Source organism: Bactrocera dorsalis, chromosome 5 (genome assembly GCF_023373825.1).
Source record: "Bactrocera dorsalis isolate Fly_Bdor chromosome 5, ASM2337382v1, whole genome shotgun sequence".
NCBI classification, from domain to species: Eukaryota; Metazoa; Arthropoda; class Insecta; order Diptera; family Tephritidae; genus Bactrocera; species Bactrocera dorsalis.
In genome coordinates this window covers 32,357,698-32,385,643 of record NC_064307.1, presented here as the reverse complement: position 1 = coordinate 32,385,643, position 27,946 = coordinate 32,357,698, and the positions used below count along the sequence as shown (strand labels likewise).

At 38.8% G+C, this 27,946-nt stretch overlaps 1 protein-coding gene across 4 annotated transcripts in view; it reads left to right on the top strand.

The window, feature by feature from the left end:
* LOC105234013 (homeodomain-interacting protein kinase 2) overlaps positions 1–27,946 on the top strand; it is a 110,425-nt gene that overhangs the window by 74,018 nt on the left and 8,461 nt on the right. For 2 of the 4 annotated variants that reach the window (XM_049459280.1, XM_049459281.1), the window contains exons 3-11: positions 24,361–24,725; positions 24,795–25,115; positions 25,226–25,326; positions 25,427–25,636; positions 25,705–26,145; positions 26,306–26,606; positions 26,666–26,946; positions 27,017–27,237; positions 27,310–27,942. In XM_049459280.1, coding sequence (XP_049315237.1) covers positions 24,361–24,725; positions 24,795–25,115; positions 25,226–25,326; positions 25,427–25,636; positions 25,705–26,145; positions 26,306–26,606; positions 26,666–26,946; positions 27,017–27,237; positions 27,310–27,942 — 2,874 coding nt within the window. The remainder of the gene's footprint in view (positions 1–24,360; positions 24,726–24,794; positions 25,116–25,225; positions 25,327–25,426; positions 25,637–25,704; positions 26,146–26,305; positions 26,607–26,665; positions 26,947–27,016; positions 27,238–27,309; positions 27,943–27,946) is intronic. The other 2 variants (XM_049459283.1, XM_049459282.1) reach the window with 2 other exon arrangements.

The window sequence follows — 27,946 nt, the reverse complement described above, 5'->3', positions numbered from 1 at the left end:
TCGACTAGTCACTGGCGAATGACAGACGTGATGTTTTGCTCCAAAGTCTGAATCGAAGCGGTATCGTCGGCATAGACTTTAGACTTTACACAGGAAAAAGTCTGATGATGTGATATCACACGATCCTGGTGGCTAATCGACCGGCACAAAACGTGAAATCATCTTCTCACCGCAGTGTAATGTGTGGGAAGTGGTGCCGTCTTGTTGAAACCAAACGTCGCCGAGATAACGAGCTTCAATTTCAGGCAACAAATAGTCAGTTCTCATTGCGCGATAACGGTGGTCATTGACGGTTATGTGCTCACAGGCATTATTTTTGAGAATATTGATGATTCCATAAACCACACCTAACCTTTTTTTTCTAGATGAAATGACAGCTCTTAAATCTCTTCAGGCTCCTCTTCGTCTCAAATCCTAAAATAAGCCTCACCGCTGAACAAAATTTGGCTCGAAAACGTCGGATCTTCTTTGATCTTTTCAAGAGCCCATAGAACGTAGTGATGCTCTGCTCCGTTTGTGTATAAAAATTGTACTTAATTTACCTTAGCGATAACCATTAGTCCTTATATACGCTCACCTGTCTCTTAGTTTTTGAGATATCGCGCTGATGTTTCGCACACGTACTTTTTTCCCCTAAGAAGCTACACATTTGTCGAAAGCGCCAATATCGGACCACTATAGCATGTTATGATCGTTCAGAAATCCAGTCCTTATATTGAAAACTCTATGATTTGACAAGATATTTTCGGAAAGTTTCGCAGGGATTATTCTCCAAAGCCACACAACACTCTCTGCACGGATTGTTCAGATTCGAGTAGTATAGAATATGGCTGTCATTTAAACTGATTCAGCAATTATCTTTTTATATACTTTTATCCTATAAAAAATGCATCTGTATTATAGCTTCAGTGCCACGCAAGTTAGCATTTTTCTTATTTTTAATCACATAAATACAGAGTCGTAAGTATCAGTGGTATGTCACAACATTAGCCCGCTGAAACCGCACACTCTACCTACCAGAACTCGGCTACATATGTAAGTACTCTCGGAACGCACCTTTCACTTGCCGTCTTCCTGTTTGCTGCCGAAGAAAGCAAATCCTCTTAATAAAATTACTTTTCATCGGTTATCATTTACCCGTTCTGCTTACGTTAGCCCCAACCTATATGTCATTATCAATTTCTCTTTCTCTTTTTTTGAGAAATTCGTATCCGTATTAATACATTTTACCACGCACGCATCTACATAACTGGAAATTATTAACTTGTTTGCACCATGAACACATCGCCTGACATCTCCCTCACCACTTTGAATTGTAATGTGTAATCCACTCATGGCTTTGCTTTCCAATCACGCCCCTGAACCAACTTACATACGCGCTGCGTATTTCCTTCCTCTTCCGCTAGTTAGCTATGAACCGACTGCGTCAACAAGCCAAATGACCGACCAGCACAAAGCTCACACCCGAACACCGCGTATCATCCAGCCCTACTTCCCGAACAGCAACAATAGTCGATTCAATAAAGTGTGTTTTGTTAATAGTATTAGACCCAGTGGGAAATTATGGAGTAGAGTGTAGAGTGGTTCAAATAAGCTTTTTAGTGATTTTGAAAGAGTTTACTATAAAACATATAATTATATTTTTCACTTTCTACTTAAAGTTCAAAGCTGGAAAAGATATTTTTAGAGCTATAGTGACCACTTTCCTGCTTGATAATAAAAATGAAATATAATAATAATAAGAAGAAGAATAATATCAGAAGGATTTTGAAGAATCTTACTATAGAACATATACTCTTATTTCATCGGTATCAGTTACTTTAGGGGTATACTTATAGGTATTTTAAGAATATGTAGACACATTTTTCGTGGAAGAACCAAAAAAAAAATGTTACTAGAGGATCCGCAAATTCACCTCCTATATAAAACATCAAAAGTCGACAAAATGGCGGCGATTTAAAAAAATGAATTTTAACGAAAATTTTGGTCGTCTTTGGCCTGCCGAAATTCGATTCTTAACATACAGAACCCGCAGAAATATTTGATACTGATCAGATCATTTGTTTTTTTCGAGAAAAAATAGTTCAAAGATAAACTCAGATCCTGAGCGACTACACTTTAGAAAGCTGTAATTCAAAAACTTTTTAAGATATGGAAGGTATATTCTCTAAGAAAATTAATCTCGAATAATATCGAATCATTTTCGCTTTTTGGCGCCAATTGTATATAACAAGTGCAGCCAGGTCCTCCTCCTCCAGGTCTTTCCAACTGAGTGGAGTCTTTAAGTTCCCCTGCTTCTCCCGGCGGATACCTCGTCGAATAACATGACTAGCGTAGTCGCTGCGCGGAGCTTTATCAATGGCATGGTATACAGTTCAGTTCGTTCCATCGATCGCGATATTCGCTGTTGCCAATGCGCAAAAGGCCATAAATCTTTCACTGACGCTTCTTTCGAAAACTCCTAACGTCGACTCATTAGATATTGTCATCGTCCATGCCTCTGCACCATATAGCAGGACAGAGATGATGCCTTTCAATTGCCTACTCAGTCGGAAGTAGCACCTGATGGCAAGAGTTATTGTTGTTGGTATTAATGCTGGTTCCAAGATAGACGAAATTATCTACTATTTCGAAGTTATGACTGTCAACAGTGACGTGAGAGTCAAGTCGCGTGTGCGACGACTGTTTGTTTGATGACAGAAGATATTTCTTTCTGCCCTTCCTCCTATATGTATATCATAATTGCCGATATCGAACCACTATAACATACGAGTATATCAGCCATACAAACTGAGCGATCGGAATCAAGTTCTTGGTGCATTTCCCTTGCATTTCTGCAACCACTTTAATTTCCTGCTGGGCATCCGCATGCGTTGCTTTACGTTGCTAACTTCCCTGCGGACATAACTCGCAACTTTATTATGTACATCGACTGCTATGTGTTGCCTTGTTGCCTTGCTCCTAATTGAATTTTAAACTTGTGGCAGCGTTTAGTCCACTTATGGCTTAAATATGTGATTTTTATTGTTTAAACTGTGCGTATACATACCCAGTTGCGCACCTAATGGTTTTGTTGCTGTTTGTTATTTGCAATGCAAAGGCAAGAAGAGGAGATATAACATCATTTTTTTGTGAGGTGCCGAGCCTGTGAAAAGCGACACTATAATTTCGCTCCACCAATGTGATGCACAGTTGCTAACAAAAGTGTGTGTACAAGTAGAAATCAGTATTGAATTATTTAATTTGTTTTGTAATATTTTAGCCACAAAAACCATCTCATAATCTGCGACAATAACTGTGGAATTGAGTTTTGGTTATAAAATGGTCATATATTGGTTATTATAGCTGACAACGATTTTCTTTTTTTTTTTTTGATGACACGTTGTTTTGCATTCTAGGTGATGATATATTGAATATGAACTAAAACTTGACCCGCTGGAAAATATATTTTTAGGTGGAACTAAACCATTTCTTTTTTTATTTTTTCAAAATTTTTTCATAATTGTATATTTATATAAAAACTAATGTATGGTAAAATTTTTAAATAAATATAAAATTATGAAAATATTTTTTTTCGAAAAGTCTTAAGCCTTCAATGCCAGTTTTCTATTTCCTCCTTCTGTCCTTCTGCTGACTTTCGAACAATTTTCTTGTTGGATCGTATATTTTAGCAGCCAAGTGTATGTTCCACAGTTAATTGTTTCTGTACGCAACACGCATTTGTTCACGTTGCATTTTCGTTTAAGTACGTGTCCGACATCCACCCACCACGGAAACTGTATTAACTTAAAGCTGTGGATTAAGCTTTCAAATTCACTTCCGTCAAAAAAAAGTGTAAAAACCTTACAAGTCTTTCTGTGCCGCATATAACGGGTGATTTTTTTGAGGTTAGGATTTTCATGCATTAGTATTTGACAGATCACGTGGGATTTCAGACATGGTGTCAAAGAGAAAGATGCTCAGTATGCTTTGACATTTCATCATGAATAGACTTACTAACGAGCAACGCTTGCAAATCATTGAATTTTATTACCAAAATCAGTGTTCGGTTTTTTTTTTTTTTTTTCGGACAAATTTTGTTCAGCGATGAGGCTCATTTCTGGTTGAATGGCTACGTAAATAAGCAAAATTGCCGCATTTGCATCCCGAAAAATGCACTGTTTGGTGTGGTTTGTACGCTGGTGGAATCATTGGACCGTATTTTTTCAAAGATGCTGTTGGGCGCAACGTTACGGTGAATGGCGATCGCTATCGTTCGATGCTAACAAACTTTTTGTTGCCAAAAATGGAAGAACTGAACTTGGTTGACATGTGGTTTCAACAAGATGGCGCTACATGCCACACAGCTCGCGATTCTATGGCCATTTTGAGGGAAAACTTCGGACAACAATTCATCTCAAGAAATGGACCCGTAAGTTGGCCACCAAGATCATGCGATTTAACGCCTTTAGACTATTTTTTGTGGGGCTACGTCAAGTCTAAAGTCTACAGAAATAAGCCAGCAACTATTCCAGCTTTGGAAGACAACATTTCCGAAGAAATTCGGGCTATTCCGGCCGAAATGCTCGAAAAAGTTGCCCAAAATTGGACTTTCCGAATGGACCACCTAAGACGCAGCCGCGGTCAACATTTAAATGAAATTATCTTCAAAAAGTAAATGTCATGAACCAATCTAACGTTTCAAATAAAGAACCGATGAGATTTTGCAAATTTTATGCGTTTTTTTTTTAAAAAAAGTTATCAAGCTCTTAAAAAAATCACCCTATACCTTGCAGATATTACAATTTCTAGTAACGGTATATGCATAACAATAATCTTTGCCGTGCGTAGCTTGAATTTTTGCTTGAAAAAATAGCACAATCTGAAAAAGGGCTTACAAAACGATACAAAAATTTATAAAAATTATTAAAAAATAGCATAAGATTGCACATTTCGTTAGTATTTTGTATTATATCCACCATTTTTAACCTCCCACACATTTTCACATTTCTCTGCATGTTGTCCACAAGTTTTTGGCATCGTTCCTTTGGGATTGAATATAAACCCTTCCAAAATTCCAGTCCATAAGTTATTAAAAATTTTGAATTTTTTGCTTGCTATTTTGGTCTTGACATTATTCCATAAATTTCCTATTGGAATCAGATCCGGGCTTTACGCAGGTCAAACCAATATTCAAACTTTTTCATTGTTGTGCCAATGCTTTACCACCTTTGCGGTGTGCTTCGAATCTTAGTCTAGCACAATTGCCCAGTTTTACCATTTATTCGAATAATGGCCCGACGCCAGGCCATGAAAACTCGTGCCAGACCATGATGCGAGGGCTGCTATATATATCTCTACCTAATAATGAAAATAGGAATATTTATCAACGAAAATGGTTTTATTGTTTTTCAAAATATTCTCCATCAAGATTTATACACTTTTGCATGCGCTCAAACCAATTTTCGAAGCACTTTTTCCACTCCGATTGAGACACCTCCAAAACATGGTTTTCGAATGCTTCAACAGCATCTTCTGGCGACGCATTGTCATGGTGCACAACGATTCGTCTTCTCTTGTTCGTTTTTCGAATTTCTCCGAAGACTTCAGGCAAACAAATGGTGGTGTACCACTCAGAATTGACCGTCCTACGTTGCTCAAGCGGAACAGTCGCCACATGACCAGTTTTGCCGAAGAAACAGGCGACCATTTGCTTCGAAGTGCTTCTTCCACGAACAACTTTCGTTGGATTTGGCTCGTCTTGGAAGACCCACACGGTCGATTGCTGTTTTGTTTCGGGCTCATACGCATAGATCCATGATTCGTCACCTGTGACGATCTTATAAACGTCTTTTGAAGCACCGCGATCGTATTTTTTCAGCATTTCTTTACACCAATCCACACCAGCCTTTTTTTGAGCGATTGTCAAATTGTGCGGGATCCAACGAGAACAAACCTTTTTTACGGCCAGGTGTTCATGCAATATCGAATGTATGCTGGTGGGAGAAATGCATAGGCATGCTTCTATCTGAAGGTATGTTACATGACGGTCCTGCATTATCAGTTCACGTACGGCATCGATGTTTTCTGGCACAACGGCTGTTTTTGGACGACCTTCACGGAATTCGTCTTTGAGCCAGCGTCGGCCACGATTGAATTCGTTGTACCAGTTTTTCACAGTGCTATAGGATGGTGCTTCATAGCCATACAAAGATTTTAGTTCATCGATGCACTCTTGTCGTGATAATCCACGTCGAAAGTTGTGAAAAATGATCGCACGAAAATGTTTACGAGTTAATTCCATTTTTTGGCCGAGATGAATTTTTCCTTTTCTGCTCATAACGCACTAAGCGCTCTCTTTTCCGCCGTGCAATGTTTTCCCCTCCCTCTAAAGTGTCAGATTGCACCTGAAGCAACTAACTGTAGTGTTGCCTACGCACCACAATACATATATAGCAGCCTACGTATTATAGATTACATGCTTGCTACTACATTTACCAACTTATCGCCTATTTTTAAACATTTCGTAATAATTGATTTGTTTTTTTCTTTTCTTCCAGGTAAATATCGACATTTCTTGGCAAATACTACACGATAAGGTGGTTATTTAACGTGAATTAATTACAATGGGACACTCATCGTCGCCTTGGTAAGCAGGAAATTTGCACCAATTACGCATTTACGTAGGAATAACAGTCATACCATAATATACCCACGTTTTATGCTTAAGTACACAGTAGATGTATATACGGACTAATATATTATGCACAAATATATACTATTTGTAGCGCCATCGACATGTTTACTTAACTGCTTTTAGTCATAGCGACGTCCTGTTGCTGCGATAAAATTGAAAGGTTATATTACGCGAGTGAAAACATGAATGATGGCGACCTTGCCGTGGTGAGGCGAATCGCTTGTCATTGAACGGGTATTGTCCACACTTCGCCAACCTTCGCTGCTTCGCGCTCTTAGAAAGTGTTGTGGTGGCTTTCTGGAAGTTGCTGTGCGAAATGTCGCAATCAATTTGCCTTTTACTTTCTTGCACGCTTACCTCGCTGCTTTTCACCAGCAACAATTTTAATCAATATTCACCATGGCTGCGCTTTTAACGTCCTTCCTCCAAGTCTGTATAAATATGTACATATGTGTGAGTGCAAGAGTATTTGGTATCCGCTTTTGAAAAGTCTAATGCGATTCTAATGGACTAAAGCTGATATAAAAATATAATATATCTACGTGCATTTAAAAATAAATTATGTGTTTTTAACAACTCTCTTTCAATGTCACCATTAACCTATTTTATAAATTATCGTCAATGTGTGGAGGTGTTTTACTGGTCTGAGTTGCTTTTTGATCCAAAATAGAATGTTCCTTCTATTGATTGCATACATACACATGTTGCATGCAACTACCTTTATAGTACCTAGAAAAAGCTATGAGTATTCTGTGTTTCAGTTTAATTTTTCGCAAACATCGATCGTGCATTAAAAATAGCAAATGTGAATTATGACATACGCTGTGTCATTAGCGAACTGATGGTTTGCATGGCTTGCCCTACCCGATATAGTAATGACATATACCAAATACCTGTTGGTCAGCGTGCGTGTCTCTAATGAAATTTCACTTTCTTTCACATTTATTTTTGTTTCATTTTCATTTCTATCTATTATCGTTGCTTAAAATAAAAATTATGAAATATTGTCCCGTAATTTTTCGAAACGAAAATACTTAGTTTGAATTTTTTACGCGATTGTCTTTAAATATGTTTCGTATTTGTACCTCACCTATAATACAAAGTACACGTGTAGATGGATAAATAAATAAATGAGGACTACTACGACGGACTACGAACTGAAGTCTATTGTGCCCTCTTTTAAGTCAAAACGATTCACTTAGCCCCAGCACATTGATAAATTCGAATATACTGCTAGGTATTAGCGAAGCGATGTGATCCCTATTTGGAAACACGGATCCAAGGGCCTTTATCCTGCGTCTACAGACTGTAGTTTCAGCATCCATGTCGCAGAACCGGCAATTTGCACAAGAAGCTAGGCCCTTGTTATCTTCTCGAGCTTGCAATGAGCAGTGTAGAAAGCGACAGGTAGCCGGAGTTTGTCCCTTGGGAGGTTGATTACATATTTAAACCTGCTAAGGTTGTAACCACCCATTTGCAAGTTGGCATGGCGCATGCCTTGGAGTTGTTGCCAATAGCTCTTCCCGCTCACACCTTCCTCTTTGCGGAGCAGATGCTTTTATGGTATGCGGACCAACCGCAATAAAAGGTCCAGTTCATTCCCGTCTATACCTTTGTGACCGGGCATCCAGATAAGATTACAATCTGATTGACTGTTTAGCCGTTCTATACACTCCTGCACCAGTAATCACCACCAGAGATCGCTTTAAGTGCCGCTTGACTGTCGCTAAGTTCGACTATACGTTCCTTGCGATAGTTGCCTTGGAAGTTTATCTCTACCACCGACTTATAGCAAAGACCTCTGCTTGGTATTTATATGCTCGGAAAATTTCCCATAAGTATGGAGAGTTTGATGTGTGATTCTGCGACTTTTGCACTAATTCCCTTCGACGTTTTCGAGCCATCGGTGTACCACTTAATTGTATTATCCTTAAGCAGTAGCTCGAAAGCGGCATCATTTAATTCAGCCTAGCTGCTAAAAAATTGATATCAACAAATAACTAGCTTCTTGTGAAGAAAAAGACAGGTGCAAAAGATCGATATCTAAAACGCTTTTGTATAGCTTTATCCGAACGGTGTTAGAAGAAAAAGAAAGTGTTGTTTCATCGAGGTAACAGAATTTCGAATTACTTCCCCATTCGTATTCTGCGAATCGGACCCAAAGCAACTTCTTGTTATTTTCAGAGCTCAACCAAATTTTCGCTTGAATGAAATAAACGCCAAAATTGAGACTTATTTTGAATGAAATATTTATTTTACACTACTTCAAAAACGGAGGGAGGTTATGCTCTTCATCTGCTTCGAATATTCTCAGAGCTGGAATGTTTTCAACCATTCGGGCGACATGACCTAGCCGATGTCTCTTAATTCCTTGAACTACAACATTGACCATCGTATATCTCGTACAGCTCAATGCTCCATAGACTGTGTTCGCCGTTAACAATGCGCAAAGGACCATAAATCTTCAGAACCTTTCTATCGAAAACTTGTTATCGCGACTCATCTGATGTTGTCATCGTCCATTCCTCTGCACCATATAGCAGGTCGGGAATAATGAGTGTCTTATAGAGTTTGCTCTTACCTGGAGAAAGCAGAACTAACGACGCGGTTATTATGGCTAATGATATCGATGTCATCGTGCTCTGCAGCTCGAATTATTTTCTCCAGAAGTATATTAAAAAAATCACACAATAGGCAGTCGCCTTGTTTGGTATTCGCTGCACCAGCTAGTTTCTTCATATTCTAAAAATAATTCGGATGTTGCTAGAATTAAAGAAAAAATTATCATATGTATATATTTACAAGACTCAAGGAGCCCTGTAGATATTATTTGCGAAGCAAAAAGGTTCGTCTAAAAAGGACTCGCAAGTTGTATCTAGAAATTGTTACATATACATATATAACGGGTGATTTTTTAAGAGCTTGATAACTTTTTAAAAAAAAAAAAAACGCATAAAATTTGCAAAATCTCATCGGTTCTTTATTTGAAACGTTAGATTGGTTCATGACATTTACTTTTTGAAGATAATTTCATTTAAATGTTGACCGCGGCTGCGTCTTAGGTGGTCCATTCGGAAAGTCCAATTTTGGGCAACTTTTTCGAGCATTTCGGCCGGAATAGCCCGAATTTCTTCGGAAATGTTGTCTTCCAAAGCTGAAATAGTTGCTGGCTTATTTCTGTAGACTTTAGACTTGACGTAGCCCCACAAAAAATAGTCTAAAGGCGTTAAATCGCATGATCTTGGTGGCCAACTTACGGGTCCATTTCTTGAGATGAATTGTTGTCCGAAGTTTTCCCTCAAAATGGCCATAGAATCGCGAGCTGTGTGGCATGTAGCGCCATCTTGTTGAAACCACATGTCAACCAAGTTCAGTTCTTCCATTTTTGGCAACAAAAAGTTTGTTAGCATCGAACGATAGCGATCGCCATTCACCGTAACGTTGCGTCCAACAGCATCTTTGAAAAAATACGGTCCAATGATTCCACCAGCGTACAAACCACACCAAACAGTGCATTTTTCGGGATGCATGGGCAGTTCTTGAACGGCTTCTGGTTGCTCTTCACCCCAAATGCGGCAATTTTGCTTATTTACGTAGCCATTCAACCAGAAATGAGCCTCATCGCTGAACAAAATTTGTCGATAAACACATTTCGAACCGAACACTGATTTTGGTAATAAAATTCAATGATTTGCAAGCGTTGCTCGTTAGTAAGTCTATTCATGATGAAATGTCAAAGCATACTGAGCATCTTTCTCTTTGACACCATGTCTGAAATCCCACGTGATCTGTCAAATACTAATGCATGAAAATCCTAACCTCAAAAAAATCACCCGTTATACAAGCATAAGAAAGTTCTCGATCCGATTATGAAAGCTCTAAGCTGTAAACTCTTGTTGGCGATTTAGATGTATTGTAAACGGGGCGATGTCCGCTGGTAACTATTTACAAACATATTTTTCAATTACTTCTTATATCAGGTAGTGTGTTTTTGACACGATTTTCTTTACACGTATTTTATTCCATTAAAATAGAGAAATTCCATGAAAAATTGCGTTGGTGAGTGTTGGCCGTCAGCAGCAGAAACAACAGGGGAAAACGTATGAACAATAAAAAACGCACAAACAATGATTGACGTAAAACTTCACTATTATCCATTTTAAAAAGGATGCAGCTATGCTTGTGCGACGTGTTTTTGTCTTCAGTTATTCAAATTGGCATTAGCAAAACAAAAGTAGTGGCATCTGCGATAATCATGTTGGCGTGGAGCGCAACAAATGCCTGCTGGTGGCATTCATTGGTGGCATCCAAGTTATTAATGTGCAAAATATTGTTTTTGTTGTTGCTATTGCATGTAGTTTGTGCGCTCTCGCTGGAACGTGTTCGCTCAATGTAGTTTTGTTATGCAAATTATGGACATTATTGTGGCCTGGTGGAAGTTGGCAGTACCCACTCTTGCTGTTTCAGGCTTAACGCCCTATTTGTTACCCTAATGTTTTGGACTTTTCACCTATTTGTTGTTATTATTCATACATACTGGCGTCATTGACGCCATAGCGGCAGGTTAAATGTGAGCTGAACTGTAAATGAATATGTACCATATGTATTTGCGTAAGTATAATTATATTCAAAGTTTGCTACCTGAAAATTTGTTGTGGGTGAAATCGCGTTGCTGTATTTAATTTTTTTTTTGCCCAAAAACTGCGGTTCGTTGTTACGACGCCTTTCATATGCATGAAGAGCTAATTAATTGTAATAAAACATGTTTTCTAAACTTTGTTTTTGAAAGAAATTTTAAAGCTTAAATAAAAATGCTGCACGCAAATGTGGGCTCATAAATCTAATTGCATTGCCATGAGTTCATATCCAGCTTGAATGCTATCGCATTTTAATTAAAGTTATATTTTCGAAATCGCACATGCCCATTATAAAGGAGAGTCGAGAATTCATGAAACTTTAGAACCTGATATAGTAATATGAGAAAAAATTGTAGGATTTTGTTCATAATTAAATGGTTTTCTTTAAAATCTATGTCGTGCCCCTCTAAGTAATCTCCCTTTTTTCCGATCCTCGAAACAGTTTTTAAAGTCAATTTTCGAAATAGCTTTCAAAGCGCGTATCGATTCACGTTTAATGTCTTCAATTGACTCAAAACGGTTTCCCGATGCGGTCGTTTTCGTTTGCTGAAAAGCCAAAAGTCACACAGAGTTGAATCAGGCGAATAGGGTGGTTACGTCACGAAAAAGTCACAAAGAATCCGAGCAGTATGCGAAGGTGCATTTTCGTGGTGCAAAAGCAAGAGTTGTTGGCCCTTAATTCCGGCTTCTTTTTACGCATAACTTCGCGCAAACAACGCATATCACTCAAATAGTATTCCTTGCTAACAGTTCAGCCGGTCAGAAGGAATTCGGAGTGCACCACACTTCGATAATCGGAGAAAAACGTGGCTTCGGCTCACTTTTGCCACAATATTCGGTCGATTGATCGTCTTTTTCCGGGTCGTAAGCATAGATCCAACAGTCATCATCTTAATACGTTTCATGACATCCAGTTAGTCGGAAAACATTGTTCCACAGAGTTAATGCGACGCTGTCTTTGGAAAAAATTTAGTGATTTTAAAACCAATCATGCCACTTTTTTTTTGAGTCAAATGATCTTTTAAAATGGTTCACTGATCCTTCCGTTATTGCAACGTTGCCAGTAAGATTTCGGACTGTTCATCGTTTCTTTTCAAGCACCAATTCCTTTATTTTATTGACGTGTTGATCCTCAGTTGATGTTGATGGCCGTCCGGGACGTGATTCGTCGTCAATTCTCGACCCTCTTTGAATAATTTGTACCAATCAAAAGCACTTGTTTGCGGCAAATATTGAATCCGAAGCATTTTTCCAATATTCTTCGGCCCCAGGAAATTTGTCATAACATCGTAAAAATCGTCACATGCACTTTATGTACTTCAGACAGACAATCGTATACTAAACACTAATGATTATTACGAGGGCTGCTACATATATTTCTGGACTAATAATGAAAATAAGAATATTTATCAACGAAGATTGTTTTATTTTCTTTCAAAATATTCCCCATCAAGATTTATACACTTTTGCATGCGCTCAAACCAATTTTCGAAGCATTTTTTTCACTCCGATTGAGACACCTCCAAAACATGGTTTTTGAATGCTTCAACAGCATCTTCTGGCGACGAAAATCGTTGACCACGCATTATTTTCATGATGTGTGGGAATAAAAAGAAGTCATTGGGTCCCAAGTCAGGGCTGTACGGCGGATGACCCATCAATTCGACGTTTTGGCCGGTCAAAAAGGCGCTGGTTTGAGCCGATGTGTGAGATGATTCGTCTTCTCTTATTCGTTTTTCGAATTTCTCCGAAGTCTTCAGGCATACAAATGGTGGTGTGCCACTCAGAATTGACCGTCCTACGTTGCTCAAGCGGAACAGTCGCCACATGACCAGTTTTGCCAAAGAAACAGGCGACCATTTGCTTCAGAGCTTCTTCCACGAACAACTTTCGTTGGATTTAGCTCGTCTTGGAAGACCCGTACGGTCGATTGCTGTTTTGTTTGGGGCTCATACGCATAGATCCATGATTCGTCACCTGTGACGATCTCATAAACGTCTTTTGAAGCACCGCAATCGTATTTTTTCAGCATTTCTTTACACCAATCCACACGACGACCAGGTGTTCATGCAATATCGAATGTATTCTGGTGGGAGAAATGCATAGGCATGCCTCTATCTGAAGGTACATATGTTAAATGACGGTCTTGCATTATCAGTTCACGTACGGCATCGATGTTTTCTGGCACAACGGCTGTTTTTGGACGACCTTCACGAAATTCGTCTTTGAACGAGCGTCGGCCACGATTGAATTCGTTGTACCAGTTTTTCACAGTGCTACTCGTATAGGATGGTGCTTCATAGCCATACAAAGATTTTAGTTCATCGATGCACTCTTGTCGTGATAATCCACGTCGAAAGTTGTGAAAAATGATCGCACGAAAATGTTCACGAGTTAATTCCATTGTTCGGCCGAGGGGAATTTTTTAATTCCCTGTAAATAAAACAATTCGCGATTAAATGACAAAACGTTCGGAGTGATGTTATGCTGAAAAATGTTAAACTTTCCAATGGAAATGTCAGATTGCACCTGGCAACACTTAGTGTTGCCTAGGCCAGAAATATATATAGCAGCCCTCGTAGTAATTAGTCCAATCTTCAAACTTGTTTTTGAAGATAATTTCATTTAAATGTTGACCGCGGCTGCGTCTTAGGTGGTCCATTCGGAAAGTCCAATTTTGGGCAACTTTTTCGAGCATTTCGGCCGGAATAGCCCGAATTTCTTCGGAAATGTTGTCTTCCAAAGCTGGAATAGTTGCTGGCTTATTTCTGTAGACTTTAGACTTGACGTAGCCCCACAAAAAATAGTCTAAAGGCGTTAAATCGCATGATCTTGGTGGCCAACTTACGGGTCCATTTCTTGAGATGAATTGTTGTCCGAAGTTTTCCCTCAAAATGGCCATAGAATCGCGAGCTGTGTGGCATGTAGCGCCATCTTGTTGAAACCACATGTCAACCAAGTTCAGTTCTTCCATTTTTGGCAACAAAAAGTTTGTTAGCATCGAACGATAGCGATCGCCATTCACCGTAACGTTGCGTCCAACAGCATCTTTGAAAAAATACGGTCCAATGATTCCACCAGCGTACAAACCACACCAAACAGTGCATTTTTCGGGATGCATGGGCAGTTCTTGAACGGCTTCTGGTTGCTCTTCACCCCAAATGCGGCAATTTTGCTTATTTACGTAGCCATTCAACCAGAAATGAGCCTCATCGCTGAACAAAATTTGTCGATAAACACATTTCGAACCGAACACTGATTTTGGTAATAAAATTCAATGATTTGCAAGCGTTGCTCGTTAGTAAGTCTATTCATGATGAAATGTCAAAGCATACTGAGCATCTTTCTCTTTGACACCATGTCTGAAATCCCACGTGATCTGTCAAATACTAATGCATGAAAATCCTAACCTCAAAAAAATCACCCGTTATACAAGCATAAGAAAGTTCTCGATCCGATTATGAAAGCTCTAAGCTGTAAACTTCTTGTTGGCGATTTAGATGTATTGTAAACGGGGCGATGTCCGCTGGTAACTATTTACATACATATTTTTCAATTACTTCTTATATAAGGTAGTGTGTTTTTGACACGATTTCCTTTACACGTATTTTATTCCATTAAAATAGGGAAATTCCATGAAAAATTGCGTTGGTGAGTGTTGGCCGTCAGCAGCAGAAACAACAAGAGAAAACGGATGAACAAAAAAAAAAAACGCGCAAACAATGATTGACGTAAAACTTCACTATTATCCATTTTAAAAAGGATGCAGCTATGCTTGTGCGACGTGTTTTTGTCTTCAGTTATTCAAATTGGCATTAGCAAAACAAAAGTAGTGGCATCTGCGATAATCATGTTGGCGTGGAACGCAACAAATGCCTGCTGCTGGCATTCATTGGTGGCATCCAAGTTATTAATGTGCAAAATATTGTTTTTGTTGCTATTGCGTAGCAGTAGTTTGTGCGCTCTCGCTGGAACGTGTTCGTTCAATGTAGTTTTGTTATGCAAATTATGGACATTATTGTGGCCTGGTGGAAGTTGGCAGTACCCACTCTTGCTGTTTCAGGCTTAACGCCCTATTTGCTACCCTAATGTTTTGGACTTTTCACCTATTTGTTGTTATTATTCATACATACTGGCGTCATTGACGCCATAGCAGCAGGTTAAATGTGAGCTGAACTGTAAATGAATATGTACCATATGTATTTGCGTAAGTATAATTATATTCAAAGTTTGCTACCTGAAAATTTGTTGTGGGTGAAATCGCGTTGCTCTATTTAATTTTTTTTTGCCCACAAACTGCGATTCGTTATTATGACGCCTTTCATATGCATGAACAGCTAATTAATTGTAATAAAACATGTTTTCTAAACTTTGTTTTTGAAAGAAATTTTAAAGCTTAAATAAAAATGCTGCGCGCAAATGTGGGCTGATAAATCTAATTGCATTGCCATGAGTTCATATCCAGCTTGAATGCTATCGCATTTTAATTAAAGTTATATTTTCGAAATCGCACATGCCCATTATAAAGGAGAGTCGAGAATTCATGAAACTTTAGAACCTGATATAGTAATATGAGAAAAAATTGAAGGATTTTGCTCATAATTAAATTGTATTCTTTAAAATCTATGTCGTGCCCCTCTAAGTAATATTCCTTTTTCCGATCCTCGAAACAGTTTTTGAAGTCAATTTCCGGAATAACCTTCAAAGCGCGTACCGACTCACGTTTGATGTCTTCAATTGACTCAAAACGGTTTCCCCGGAGCGGAACGGTCGCTTGCGTGTGCTGAATAGTTTGAAGTCACGCGGAGCTAAATCCGGCAAATACTGTGGTTACGTCCCGATATTGTTTGAAAATTTTACAAAAAAGTCACAAAGAATCAATGCTGTATGCGACGGTGCATTATCGTGCTGCAAAAGCAAGAGTTGTTGGCCCTTAATTGCGGCTTCTTTTAACGAATAACTTTGCGCAAACAACGCATATCACTCAAATAGTATTCCTTGCTGACAGTTCAGCCGGTCAGAAGGAATTCGGAGTGCACCACACTTCGATAATCGGAGAAAAACGTGGCTTCGACTCACTTTTGCCACAATATTCGGTCGATTAATCGTCCTTTTCCGGGTCGTAAGCATAGATCCAAGAGTCATCATCTTAATACGTTTCATGACATCCTGTTAGTCGAAAAACATTGTTTCACAGAGTTAACGCGACGCTGCCTTTCGAAAAAATTTAGTGATTTTAAAACCAATCGTGCTTTTACTTTTCTTTGAGTCGAATGATCTTTTAAAATGATTCACTGATCCTACCGTTATTCCAACGTTGCCAGTAAGATTTCGGACTGTTCATCGTCTCTTCTGTAGCACCAATTTCCTTTATTTTATTGACGTGTTGATCATCAGTTGATGTTGATGGCCGCCATGGACGTGATTTTTCGTCAATTCTCGACCCTCTTTGAATGATTTGTGCCAATCAAAAGCACTTGTTCGCGGCAAATAATGAATCCGAAGCCTTTTTCCAACATTCTTCGGCGTCAGAAATTTGTCACAACATCATCAAAATCGCCACATGCACTTTATGTACTTCAGACAGACAGTCGTATACTAAACACTGTGATGTCACTACCAGTAACAGTCACACCATTCTAGAAGAAAAATATTTCGACGAATGGGTTTTCGCGCGAAATTTAAATGAAAAAGTCTTACTACCACGCCCATCGATTATATTTGACACCGGCTCCTATAAATACAATATCTGTCGTGCCATCTCGGGTGTAAAATTGAATATCTCTGGCGAATGCATTGTATTGTACGAGGGCTGCTATATATATTTCTGGCCTAATAATGAAAATATTTATCAACGAAAATGGTTTTGTTTTTCAAAATATTCTCCCATCAAGATTTATACACTTTTGCATGTGCTCAAACAAATTTTCGAAGCACTTTTTCCACTCCGATTGAGACACCTCCAAAACATGGTTTTTGAATGCTTCAACAGCATCTTCTGGCGACGAAAATCGTTGACCACGCATTATTTTCTTGATGTGTGGGAATAAAAAGAAGTCATTGGGTGCCAAGTCAGGGCTGTACGGCGGATGACCCATCAATTCGACGTTTTGGCCGTTAGAGCCGATGTGTGAGAGCTCGCATTGTCATGGTGCACAATGATTCGTCTTCTCTTGTTCGTTTTTCGAATTTCTCCGAAGACTTCAGGCAAACAAATGGTGGTGTACCACTCAGAATTGACCGTCCTACGTTGCTCAAGCGGAACAGTCGCCACATGACCAGTTTTGGCGAAGAAACAGGCGACCATTTGCTTCGAACAACTTTCGTTGGATTTGGCTCGTCTTGGAAGACCCACACGGTCGATTGCTGTTTTGTTTCGGGCTCATACGCATAGATCCATGATTCGTCACCTATGACGATCTTATAAACGTCTTTTGAAGCACCGCGATCGTATTTTTTCAGCATTTCTTTACACCAATCCACACGAGCCATTTTTTGAGCGATTGTCAAATTGTGTGGGATCCAACGAGAACAAACCTTTTTTACGGCCATAATCGAATGTATGCTGGTGGGAGAAATGCATAGGCATGCCCCTATCTGAAGGTACATATGTTACATGACCATCTTGCATTATCAGTTCACGTACGGCATCGATGTTTTCTGGCTCAACGGCTGTTTTTGGACGACCTTCACGGAATTCGTCTTTGAGCGAGCGTCGGCCACGATTGAATTCGTTGTAACATTTTTTCACAGTGCTATAGGATGGTGCTTCATAGCCATACAAAGATTTTAGTTCATCGATGCACTTTTGTCGTGATAATCCACGTCGAAAGTTGTGAAAAAATGTTCACGAGTTAATTCCATTTTTGGGCCGAGATGCATTTTTTAATTCCCTGTAAATAAAACAATTCACGATTAAATGACAAAACGTTCTGAGTGATAAAATGTCAAACTTTCCAATGGAAATGTCAGATTGCACCTGGCAACACTTAGTGTTGCCTAGGCCAGAAATATATATAGCAGCCCTCGTAGTAATTAGTCCAATCTTCAAACTTGTTTTTTCTGAAATAGTTTTCTATACAAAGACCGATCAAAATTAGTAATATAAAAATATAATTTTTAGAACGATTTATTTCTCTGTAATAACAGGGCTAAAGTATTTCTGTCACAATATTTTGTTTTGTCACGAAAAAACGTTATCATAAAATTTTCTATAATTAACCACTCTCATTATAACAAATGAATTCGAAAAGAAAAAAATAATCTAAACTGACTGGACATAAATATTGGAAAATATTTGAGTTGGCTTGTCAAATTTCTGTAACAACAACACACTGCGCTTCCACCTATGGAATATTTTATAAGTTCTTATTTTCCATTTGTGTTTTTAGTTTTATTTGACTTAATTCTAAGTATATACCAACGGCTTTAGTGAAATTAATTATTCAATGGTCATGTAAATAACCATGTGACAATCAATGTTGTTCGTTTTTATGTAACGAAGTTGTCAGCAAAGAAAATGGAATACCAATGTTTGAGTGCCATAGCTTTGATCGATTTTAAGGCAAACATTCTGGTGGCACGACTTGTAATCATAATGAAAATACAGAGAAACTCAAACGTCAACAATTAGCTGAGCAAGCGGAGGGAAATGGAGCAAATAAATTACGAAGGTATTGAAAATCTAATAACGAAAAGAAAGAAATCCAGGCCAAACATGCCAGCCGCATGAAGTAATTGCAATTAGCCGAGTTGACGTTCGTGTTGAACCTGAGCCGGTCGCATTTGTTCATTGAGCCAGTATCGAATCGAAAAGTACATTCACTATGAAAACGAGAGAAAAATTAAAAACAAAAATGCATTTGTTGTTGTTATTCAGAGCTGGTGATTTCGCAAATCTTAGTCAAATGCCAGCTCAGGCCCACAAGCCACTCGATCAACACGTCAAAAGCCAGACTTTCATAATATAAGCATTTGCTGCAGATCGGGCAAACTGCGTTTTACATACTCGTACATACACACGCACACACATCACATACATATGTGTAGGTATTTACATGAACTCAATCTGCTGGCATGCATAAATAGTCGGAGAATTGATTAGCAATTGCCGGCTGAAAAGCTGGCGCGCTTGTCGAGTTGAAGTAAAATGAAATGCGTTCGTATGTGTGTGTGTGTTGTTATTTACACCCATTTGGATCAAATATCTGGCAGCATCGTAACCATTTGTGTGGATTTGTTGATTAACTGATCTTTTGATTTGCACGTACCCAGCGATACGGACAGACATACATACCTATGCACCTCTTACATAGGAAAGTGGGTATGGTATATGGTACATACATGCATTTGTAGCGTGTGTGCTCAATAAATATGTGTGCTTTCTTCATGCTTTTTCATTCAATAAAAAATGCATCATATAATGAAAGTTTTTCATTTTTGATTGATTTGTAGCAGAAATACTGGGTTGCAGTCTAACTTGCCTGCTAGACTGCATTGGTATAGAATTTATTACAACTTAATTAAAAATTCTGTTATAAATTTTTTTATAAAAAATAACTTGAAATTGAAAAGAAATATTTGTTTATAAAAAATTACCTTTTGTTTATAAAAAAACGAATATATTTAACCTAGGTAAAAGGTTTTTTAATAAGAGCGCAATGTATGGTACTCTCGCTGAACCTAATTTTCGACGGTTTTCTAGCATAAATCGGCCGATACTGCTGCAATTTCACAATCGATATTCGTATGAAGTTCATCAATCGTCGCTGGCATAGACCATAGACTTGATGTAGCCCCACAGCGTCAAATCTCACAACCGAGGCGGCCAATTGACTGGGTCATTTTGTGAGATAACACGTTCACCAAACTTGTGTTTTCAATAAACCGATTGTGACTTTAGGCGTCGTCCTGTTCACCGCATCAAACGTAATTTATTCGGGATGCAATAGTGACTCATGGAGTACGTGTGGATTGCTGCCTGACCATTAACGCATATTTTGCTTATTGCCGCAGCAGAGCCTCATGGCTGAAGATGATTTTTCAATGAAAATCCGGATCATTTTCAACTTGTGGCTCAACCCAATTCACATACATACGACTATTCTGATGGTCAAACGGCTTCAGTTCTTGCACCAATTTAATCTTGTAAGGATGTAGTCCAAGATCTGTTCGCAAAATTTGCCACAACGACATCACAGCGATTTCCCAACACTTGAGAACGACGTGTGATAGACTGATTTGGATCTTCCTCAATTGACTCACTAGCGACAGCAATATTCTCGACTCTACGGGCACTTCGTTGTCTCACTAGCACGGAAACATTTTGTACTGTGCCTTTGGATTTAAATTTTCCACCCAACGCTCAATTGTTGATCTGAGAGAACGATTATGACGACCATAAATTGGATGTAGCGCTCTTAAAGTTGAGACCACTACGAATTTCGCTAGTAAACTTCAATTTCGTTTCGTTGTTGGATCGTATATCCTTCCATGATGAAATGGCGGACCTTACTGAAGAGAAATGTCAAAAATCAGAAATCATAAACAGCAGGCTTTCTAATTGTTTTTGTAATGAATTTCAGATTCAGATTAACTTCAGTATGATACATTCCTCAATAGCTAAATTAAACGAAACAATGAATCAACTTAATAATTTGTTTTTTTGGGACACTGAAAATTAAAAACTTCAGTAACTTTTTTTTCATCATAAATTCGTCTTGAATTGTTTAACCACCCGAAAATATATTTTTTTTTTTGCTATATTCTCCATTTCTTTGGATTTTTGATTTTAGTTTAATCAAAAAATGAAATTCTCTGCATTATTTGCATGAACTGCTGTGCGGAGAAGATAAGCTAAACGAATGATTGAACGCATGGGGTGAACAAAGGAGAAAATAATATTTCAGCAGCAAATGAATGGCGTATTGATTGAATGAAAGCATAAGTACAGTATAATGCGCTTTGGGCGAATGCGAATCTTTATATTGCAGCAACTACTTGGCGACATTTTGCACAGTGTCTCCTAAAGATATTTTCTTATAATTATTTAGCAAACCCTCAATTGCAACATTGCGATATTTCGAAAAGAGAGTTTTAAAGGTCACGTCGCTTGTCTGTATGTATGTTTATGGATTATGTGGCTTGGTTCAAACTGTGTTCAATTAAAAGTGTGGTTGGAAGTTTTCCTTTTTTCCTGTGGCCAAAAATTAGTAGGACTTTTTAATTGACATTTCGCGCGAGAACCAATTCGTCGAAACATTTTTTTCCCATGTTGGTATGGCTTTCTGTGACATCTGTGCCAAATGTCACATCAAAATAGTCATTATTTTTTGGTATAGCCTCGTCTTTCTGAAGTACCTAAAGTACATTCAGCGATTTTTACGATGAGTGAAACTATTCGGCAGTTCCATTAAATTTTGTGCGCTGAATCAAATTTCTTGTGTCGAAACATTCAGAATGTTGCAAAAGGCCTTCGGCGATAACTGTTTGTCGCGAGCACGTGTTTTTGATTGGTACTAATTACTCAAAGAGAGTCAAGAATTGACGACGAATCATGTCCAGGACGGCCAACAACATCAACTGATAATCAACACGTCAATAAATAAAGAAATTGGTGCTGGAAAATCGACGATCAACACTCAGAGAACTTACTTGCATCGTTGGAATATCGGTATGATCAGTGAAAACTGTTTTGAAAAATAAATTTTTTCGAAAAGCAGCGTCGCGCTAACGTCTGTGGTCTCACAGCTTTCCGACTACCAGGATGTCATAAAACATATTATTACTGGCGATGAGGCTTAGATCTATGCGTATGACTCGGAAGCAGACCAGCAATCGCCCAGATATCGTGACAAGGGTGAGCCGAAGCCGAAAAAAACACTTGAAAGCAGGTCAAAATTCAAGATTATGTTGACAGTTTTCTTGATTATCGAAGTGTGGTACACTCCAAATTCCTTTCGACCGGTCAAACTGTCAACAAGGAATACTATTTGAGTGATATGCGTAACATAATACTTTGGGTATATAATGACATAATTCCGAAGTTTTATTTTTAAAGAATTTGTTTCCATTATGAGTTTCGCACAAAAAATAATGTTGTTAGTATATTCTCATATTTTCTCGAATTTATGGTCGAAAATTAATACAAGTACATAATATTTCTTTAAAACAACTTCATCGAAAAATAAATTTTTTTCTCAAAATTGTATCATATTTTCTATTCAATTAATTGAGTTTTTTGAGTTACTGTACGTTTATATAGTTCGGTATGCAATATTTTTTACGCGTGGACTATAATATTATTTACATACCTACAGTCATGGGCAGAGAACTAGCACGCTTTGAGAATGTACTACAGAGATGTTTATTATTATTATTATAAACAAAAAAACATATAAACAATTAAAAATGGTATATATACATATTTATAAATAATAGTATTCGAATGTACATAATTCTGAGTTAGCTTACGAATATTTCAAGTTTTTGTTTTTTAATTACTAAAAAATGTAAATATTGGCAACCCTGTGTTGTACGCGGGCAAACAGCTGACTCCTTGCTACCAGAAAAATCAAATTTTAGCAGCTATCAACGCACACGGACGGTAGCAGCGTTGAGTGTTCATTTACATTTTGCTCTCATGAGATCGGTCGGTCAGCTGTTTCGTTATACGATTTTGTGTCGGTCATTAACTGAAGTATAAACACGATAACGAAATCTGTCACTGAAATTCGTAGGAAATTTTCGGAATGCACTTTATTTTATAAAAGTAAAAACTGATTTCGAAAGTTTATATTGAAAGTGTGTTATTTTTCTGTCCATGACTGTATATACAATTGCACAATATTTGCGTAGAAGCTATTGGAACGTAACAATAACAACAGCAGTTTGTAATAAAATCAACAACATTTTCAACAAATTGTCGCAATATTTCCATTGTTGTTTTTGCTGAACATATAAACAATTAAAAATAGTATATATACTTACATATTTATAAATAATAGTATTCGAATGTACATAGTTCTGGGTTAGCTTACGAATATTTCAAGTTTTTTTTTAATTACTACAAAATGTCGGGAGTGGCAACCCTGTGTTATAAGCGGGCAAACAGCTGACTCCTTGCTACCTAAAAAATCAAATTTTAGCAGTTATCAACGCACACGGACGCGGAGTGTTCATTTACATTCTGCTCTCATGAGATCGGTTGGTCAGCTGTTTCGGTATACGGTTTTGTGTCGGTCATTAACTGAATATAAACACGATAACGATATCTGACACTGAATTTCGTAGGAAATTTTTGGAATGCACTATATTTGATAAAAGTAAAAACTGATTTCGAAAATTTATATTGAAAGTGTGTTATTTTTCTGTCCATGACTGTATACTCGTATACAATTGCACAATATTTGCGTAGAAGCTATTGGAACGTAACAATAACAACAGCAGTTTGTAATAAAATCAACAACGTTTTCAACAAATTGTCGCAATATTTCCATTGTTGTTTTTGCTGTTTGTATATGCGTAGCAAAAGTATCAATCTATTTGTGTGCATATGTATGTATGTATGTACGTACTCGTATTTTCGCAACAGTTTCATGAAAATATTGGAATTCAAGAATTCCCACTATTGGCTATATCGTCAGTCGTCGTTGCTATTCGTGCGCATATGCCGTTGTTCCTTCTAGCTACAATTGTTGCCGGAAATTGTGTGACGACGCTTTTATTTTATACAATTTTCGCACAATCTAATTACTAATTCTGCAATTGGTTAAGTTGTATGAATGTATTTATGCGTATTCACCATTGTTGTGGGAGCTGAAGAATCGCCAAAGGCTTTTGCGCCTCGCGCTTTATTCGAACCTCCACAGTTGTGCAGTCCATAAAGCGCTGTTATTGTTGGCTGTTGGTGCAGTTAGCGTTTTTACAACATTTACTACTTTTAACTTGAACGATTCAAATTACATTTCGATTTTTTAAATTAAGTAAAATTAAAACTAACAGAGTACCGTGGCATTATTCTCATAATTTCCATTTCTGTATTTGCAGAGTGCGATTGCGGTTGCGTTGATTCATATACTTCATCGTCCTCATACAACGGTTCTGGCGCCGCCGCGTCCATTTGCTTAAGCAACAGCAACAGCGAAGCTGTCGGAGTTGGTGTTATAAGCAGCACGACCGCAGTAGCAGCAGCAACTGCTTCAGCGCAAACGGCGAGCAGCAATTCGGAAACGCTGGCAGCGGTGGCGACAACGACGGCGACCAACAGCCTCAAGACGGCGCACACAAAAGTCGCCACGTCTGGGGGGCACGCCAACACGCAGCCCCCCAGCAAGCGTTCGAGCAGCGGCGCCGACGGTGATTACCAGCTGGTGCAACATGAGGTGCTCTATTCGCTCTCCGCCGAGTATGAGGTGAGTTAGCATATAAAACAAAATTAAGAAGAAAAAGTTTCTGTATTCTTTTGCTTTGTTTTTATGCAGGTCTTGGAGTTTTTGGGACGTGGCACGTTCGGCCAGGTGGTTAAATGCTGGAAACGTGGCACGTCGGAGATTGTGGCTATTAAGATCTTAAAGAATCATCCTTCGTATGCACGTCAGGGACAAATTGAAGTATCGATTCTATCGCGTCTCAGTCAAGAAAATGCCGACGAGTTCAATTTTGTGCGTGCTTTCGAGTGTTTCCAACACAAGAACCACACGTGTTTGGTGTTTGAAATGCTCGAACAGAATTTGTATGATTTCCTTAAACAAAATAAATTTTCACCGCTACCTTTGAAATATATACGGCCCATTTTAGAGCAGGTCAGTCTAATGCAAATACACATGTCTATATATTGTCAATGTTATACCCATATATTTTGTCTTTATATATAATATTTCTTTTGATTTCTTTTGTCGCTCACGCGCTTTAGGTTTTAACGGCGTTGCTAAAATTAAAGCAACTTGGTTTGATTCATGCAGATTTAAAGCCGGAAAATATAATGTTGGTAGATCCAGTAAGACAACCTTATAGGTAAGTAACCCAATAACACTTCAGCACACGTTTTTTAAATTTCAAACTTTACTGTCATACCCACATATACATATTTATTATTCTCTTTTCAAAAAAATAGGGTGAAGGTTATTGATTTTGGCAGTGCGTCGCATGTCAGCAAAACGGTATGCAACACTTACTTGCAGTCCCGTTACTATCGTGCACCTGAAATTATTTTGGGCTTGCCATTTTGTGAGGCAATTGATATGTGGTCGCTGGGTTGTGTGGTGGCCGAGTTGTTCCTGGGTTGGCCCTTATATCCGGGCTCATCTGAATTCGATCAAATAAGGTTAGTTACTAATTTTAAACTCGCTGTTTTAACCAATTACTTATATAACTATTTTATACGCTTCACAGGTACATATCACAGACACAGGGTCTGCCTACGGAGCATATGCTGAACAGCGCCTCAAAGACATCAAAGTTTTTCTATCGCGATGTCGATTCGACGTATCCGTTTTGGCGCTTGAAGACCACCGAGGAACACGAAGCAGAGACTAATACGAAAAGCAAGGAGGCACGCAAATATATATTTAATTGCTTAGACGATATTGGTCAGGTAAATGTACCAACTGACTTGGAAGGCGGTCAATTGTTGGCGGAGAAAACGGATAGACGCGAATTCATTGATCTGCTAAAGCGTATGCTAACCATTGATCAAGAGCGTCGTCTTACGCCTGCCGAGGCGTTGAATCACTCCTTTGTACGCCTCACACACCTAGTTGACTACGTATATTGTAATAATGTAAAAGCCTCGGTGCAGATGATGGAAGTATGCCGACGTGGCGATTTCCATACGTAAGTACTCAATATTTTCCATTGTTTTTTTTTCGAAAGTTTTGGGAAATTTTTTTATGCAAATATTTATTTTATTTTATATATTTATTTTATTTTATATTTATTTTATTTTCTATATTTATTTTATTTTCTATATTTATTTTATTTTATGCATTTATAGCGTGCAACCAGCATCTACATTGGTTACCAATTTTGTACCGAGCACTACGGAGAATATGACGTTTACCATCAACAATCAGCTGACCAGTCAAGTGCAGCGTTTGGTGCGTGAACGTCCACTAGCCTATGAGGGTCTTTATCAAATTTACGGCGGCCGTAATGTCGGTCGTCAATACACACAGGGACGCGCCGATGCGTTCCAACATCAGTTAAATATTTTGTGTCCGTCATCTTATCAAACCATGCCCAGTCCCACCAAGCATGTGGTTGTTGGCAGCGCCACAATGCAGCCACCATTGCAAGTACGTATACAGGCTGAGCTTTAGCTTTTTAAAAGTAATGAGAATTAAACATTTCAAAGGTTCCTCCACAGCAGTATGTCAATGTGCCTGTGCCAGTGTCGATGGTGGAACCGGCTTCCGGACAACGCATGTTGCTTACAAATCGTGTACAAGCCAGCGGCGTGGCTTGGCCGCAGACCGGACGACAAATGGCTTTGGTGCCTTCGTGGCAGCAAGCGCCAGCACATTCGCTAATCGTCGATTCGGCACCATTTTTGAATGTTGAGGAGATTTATCCTAAACACCATTTGAATATACCCAGAAATGATCTCAAGAAAGAGTCGCCAGTGCAACATTTAGTGTAAGTTATTTACTTTTAATGCTTAACAAATAGTTTTGCTTGCAACTAATTATATATTTTCGCTTTGCAGCACTAAGAGCAACTCTTATCGTGTGCCGCGCCACGATAAAAAGGAAAATAATCAGTTATCACCGGTTAAGAAGCGTGTAAAGGAGAGTTCACCGCCACACCAGCAGCGCTACAACCGCGCCTCACATGTTTCGCCGCAGTACCATAGCCACCACAATTGCAACTATGGCAGCAACTATAACAGCAATGCCGGTCCAGTTATTACTTCGGCATCGTCTGGAAGTAAGAAAGAAGAAATCATATATAAATATAACTTTTACATTTACTAAATCACTTACTTTTGCCTTTTTGCAGACATTGTTAGCCAAAATAGCAACAATGGTGGTGGTCATCATCATCACAGCAGCAATTCGGCCAATCAACAGCATGTGATCAGCAGCAGCAGCAGCAATGGTGGTGGTGGTGGTGGTGGCGGCTATAGCAATAGCAATCATCACATTATCAACAACTGCAGCGGCAACAACAGTGTTGGTGGCAACTATCACCACCAAACACATCACACACAGCCACATCAGCCGGCACAGCAAGCGGTGCAACATTCGCACCAGCATCATGGCGCTATTGTAAAGCAGCAGACAATTACTATACACGACACGCCATCACCTTCGGCTGTCATAACGATTTCGGATAGTGAGGATGAGGGTAACGAACCACCCGCCCCAGCACCGGTCGCACCGGTAATGAAGCAACGTGCACATGCGCAGTCGCAAACGAACCCTGCTTTATTGCAGCACTCGTCATCGTCCTCGTCGTGTCGCGCCAATGGTCACCAGCATCAGGTGCAGTCGCAGCAACAACAACAGCCGCAACATGTACACCATCACCACCATCAAACACATCAGCAGGTGCAGCCGCAGCCGCAGCCACAACAGCAGCAGCAGCAGCAAACTCAGCCACAGCATCAGCATCATACTGCTAACATCTATGGTAA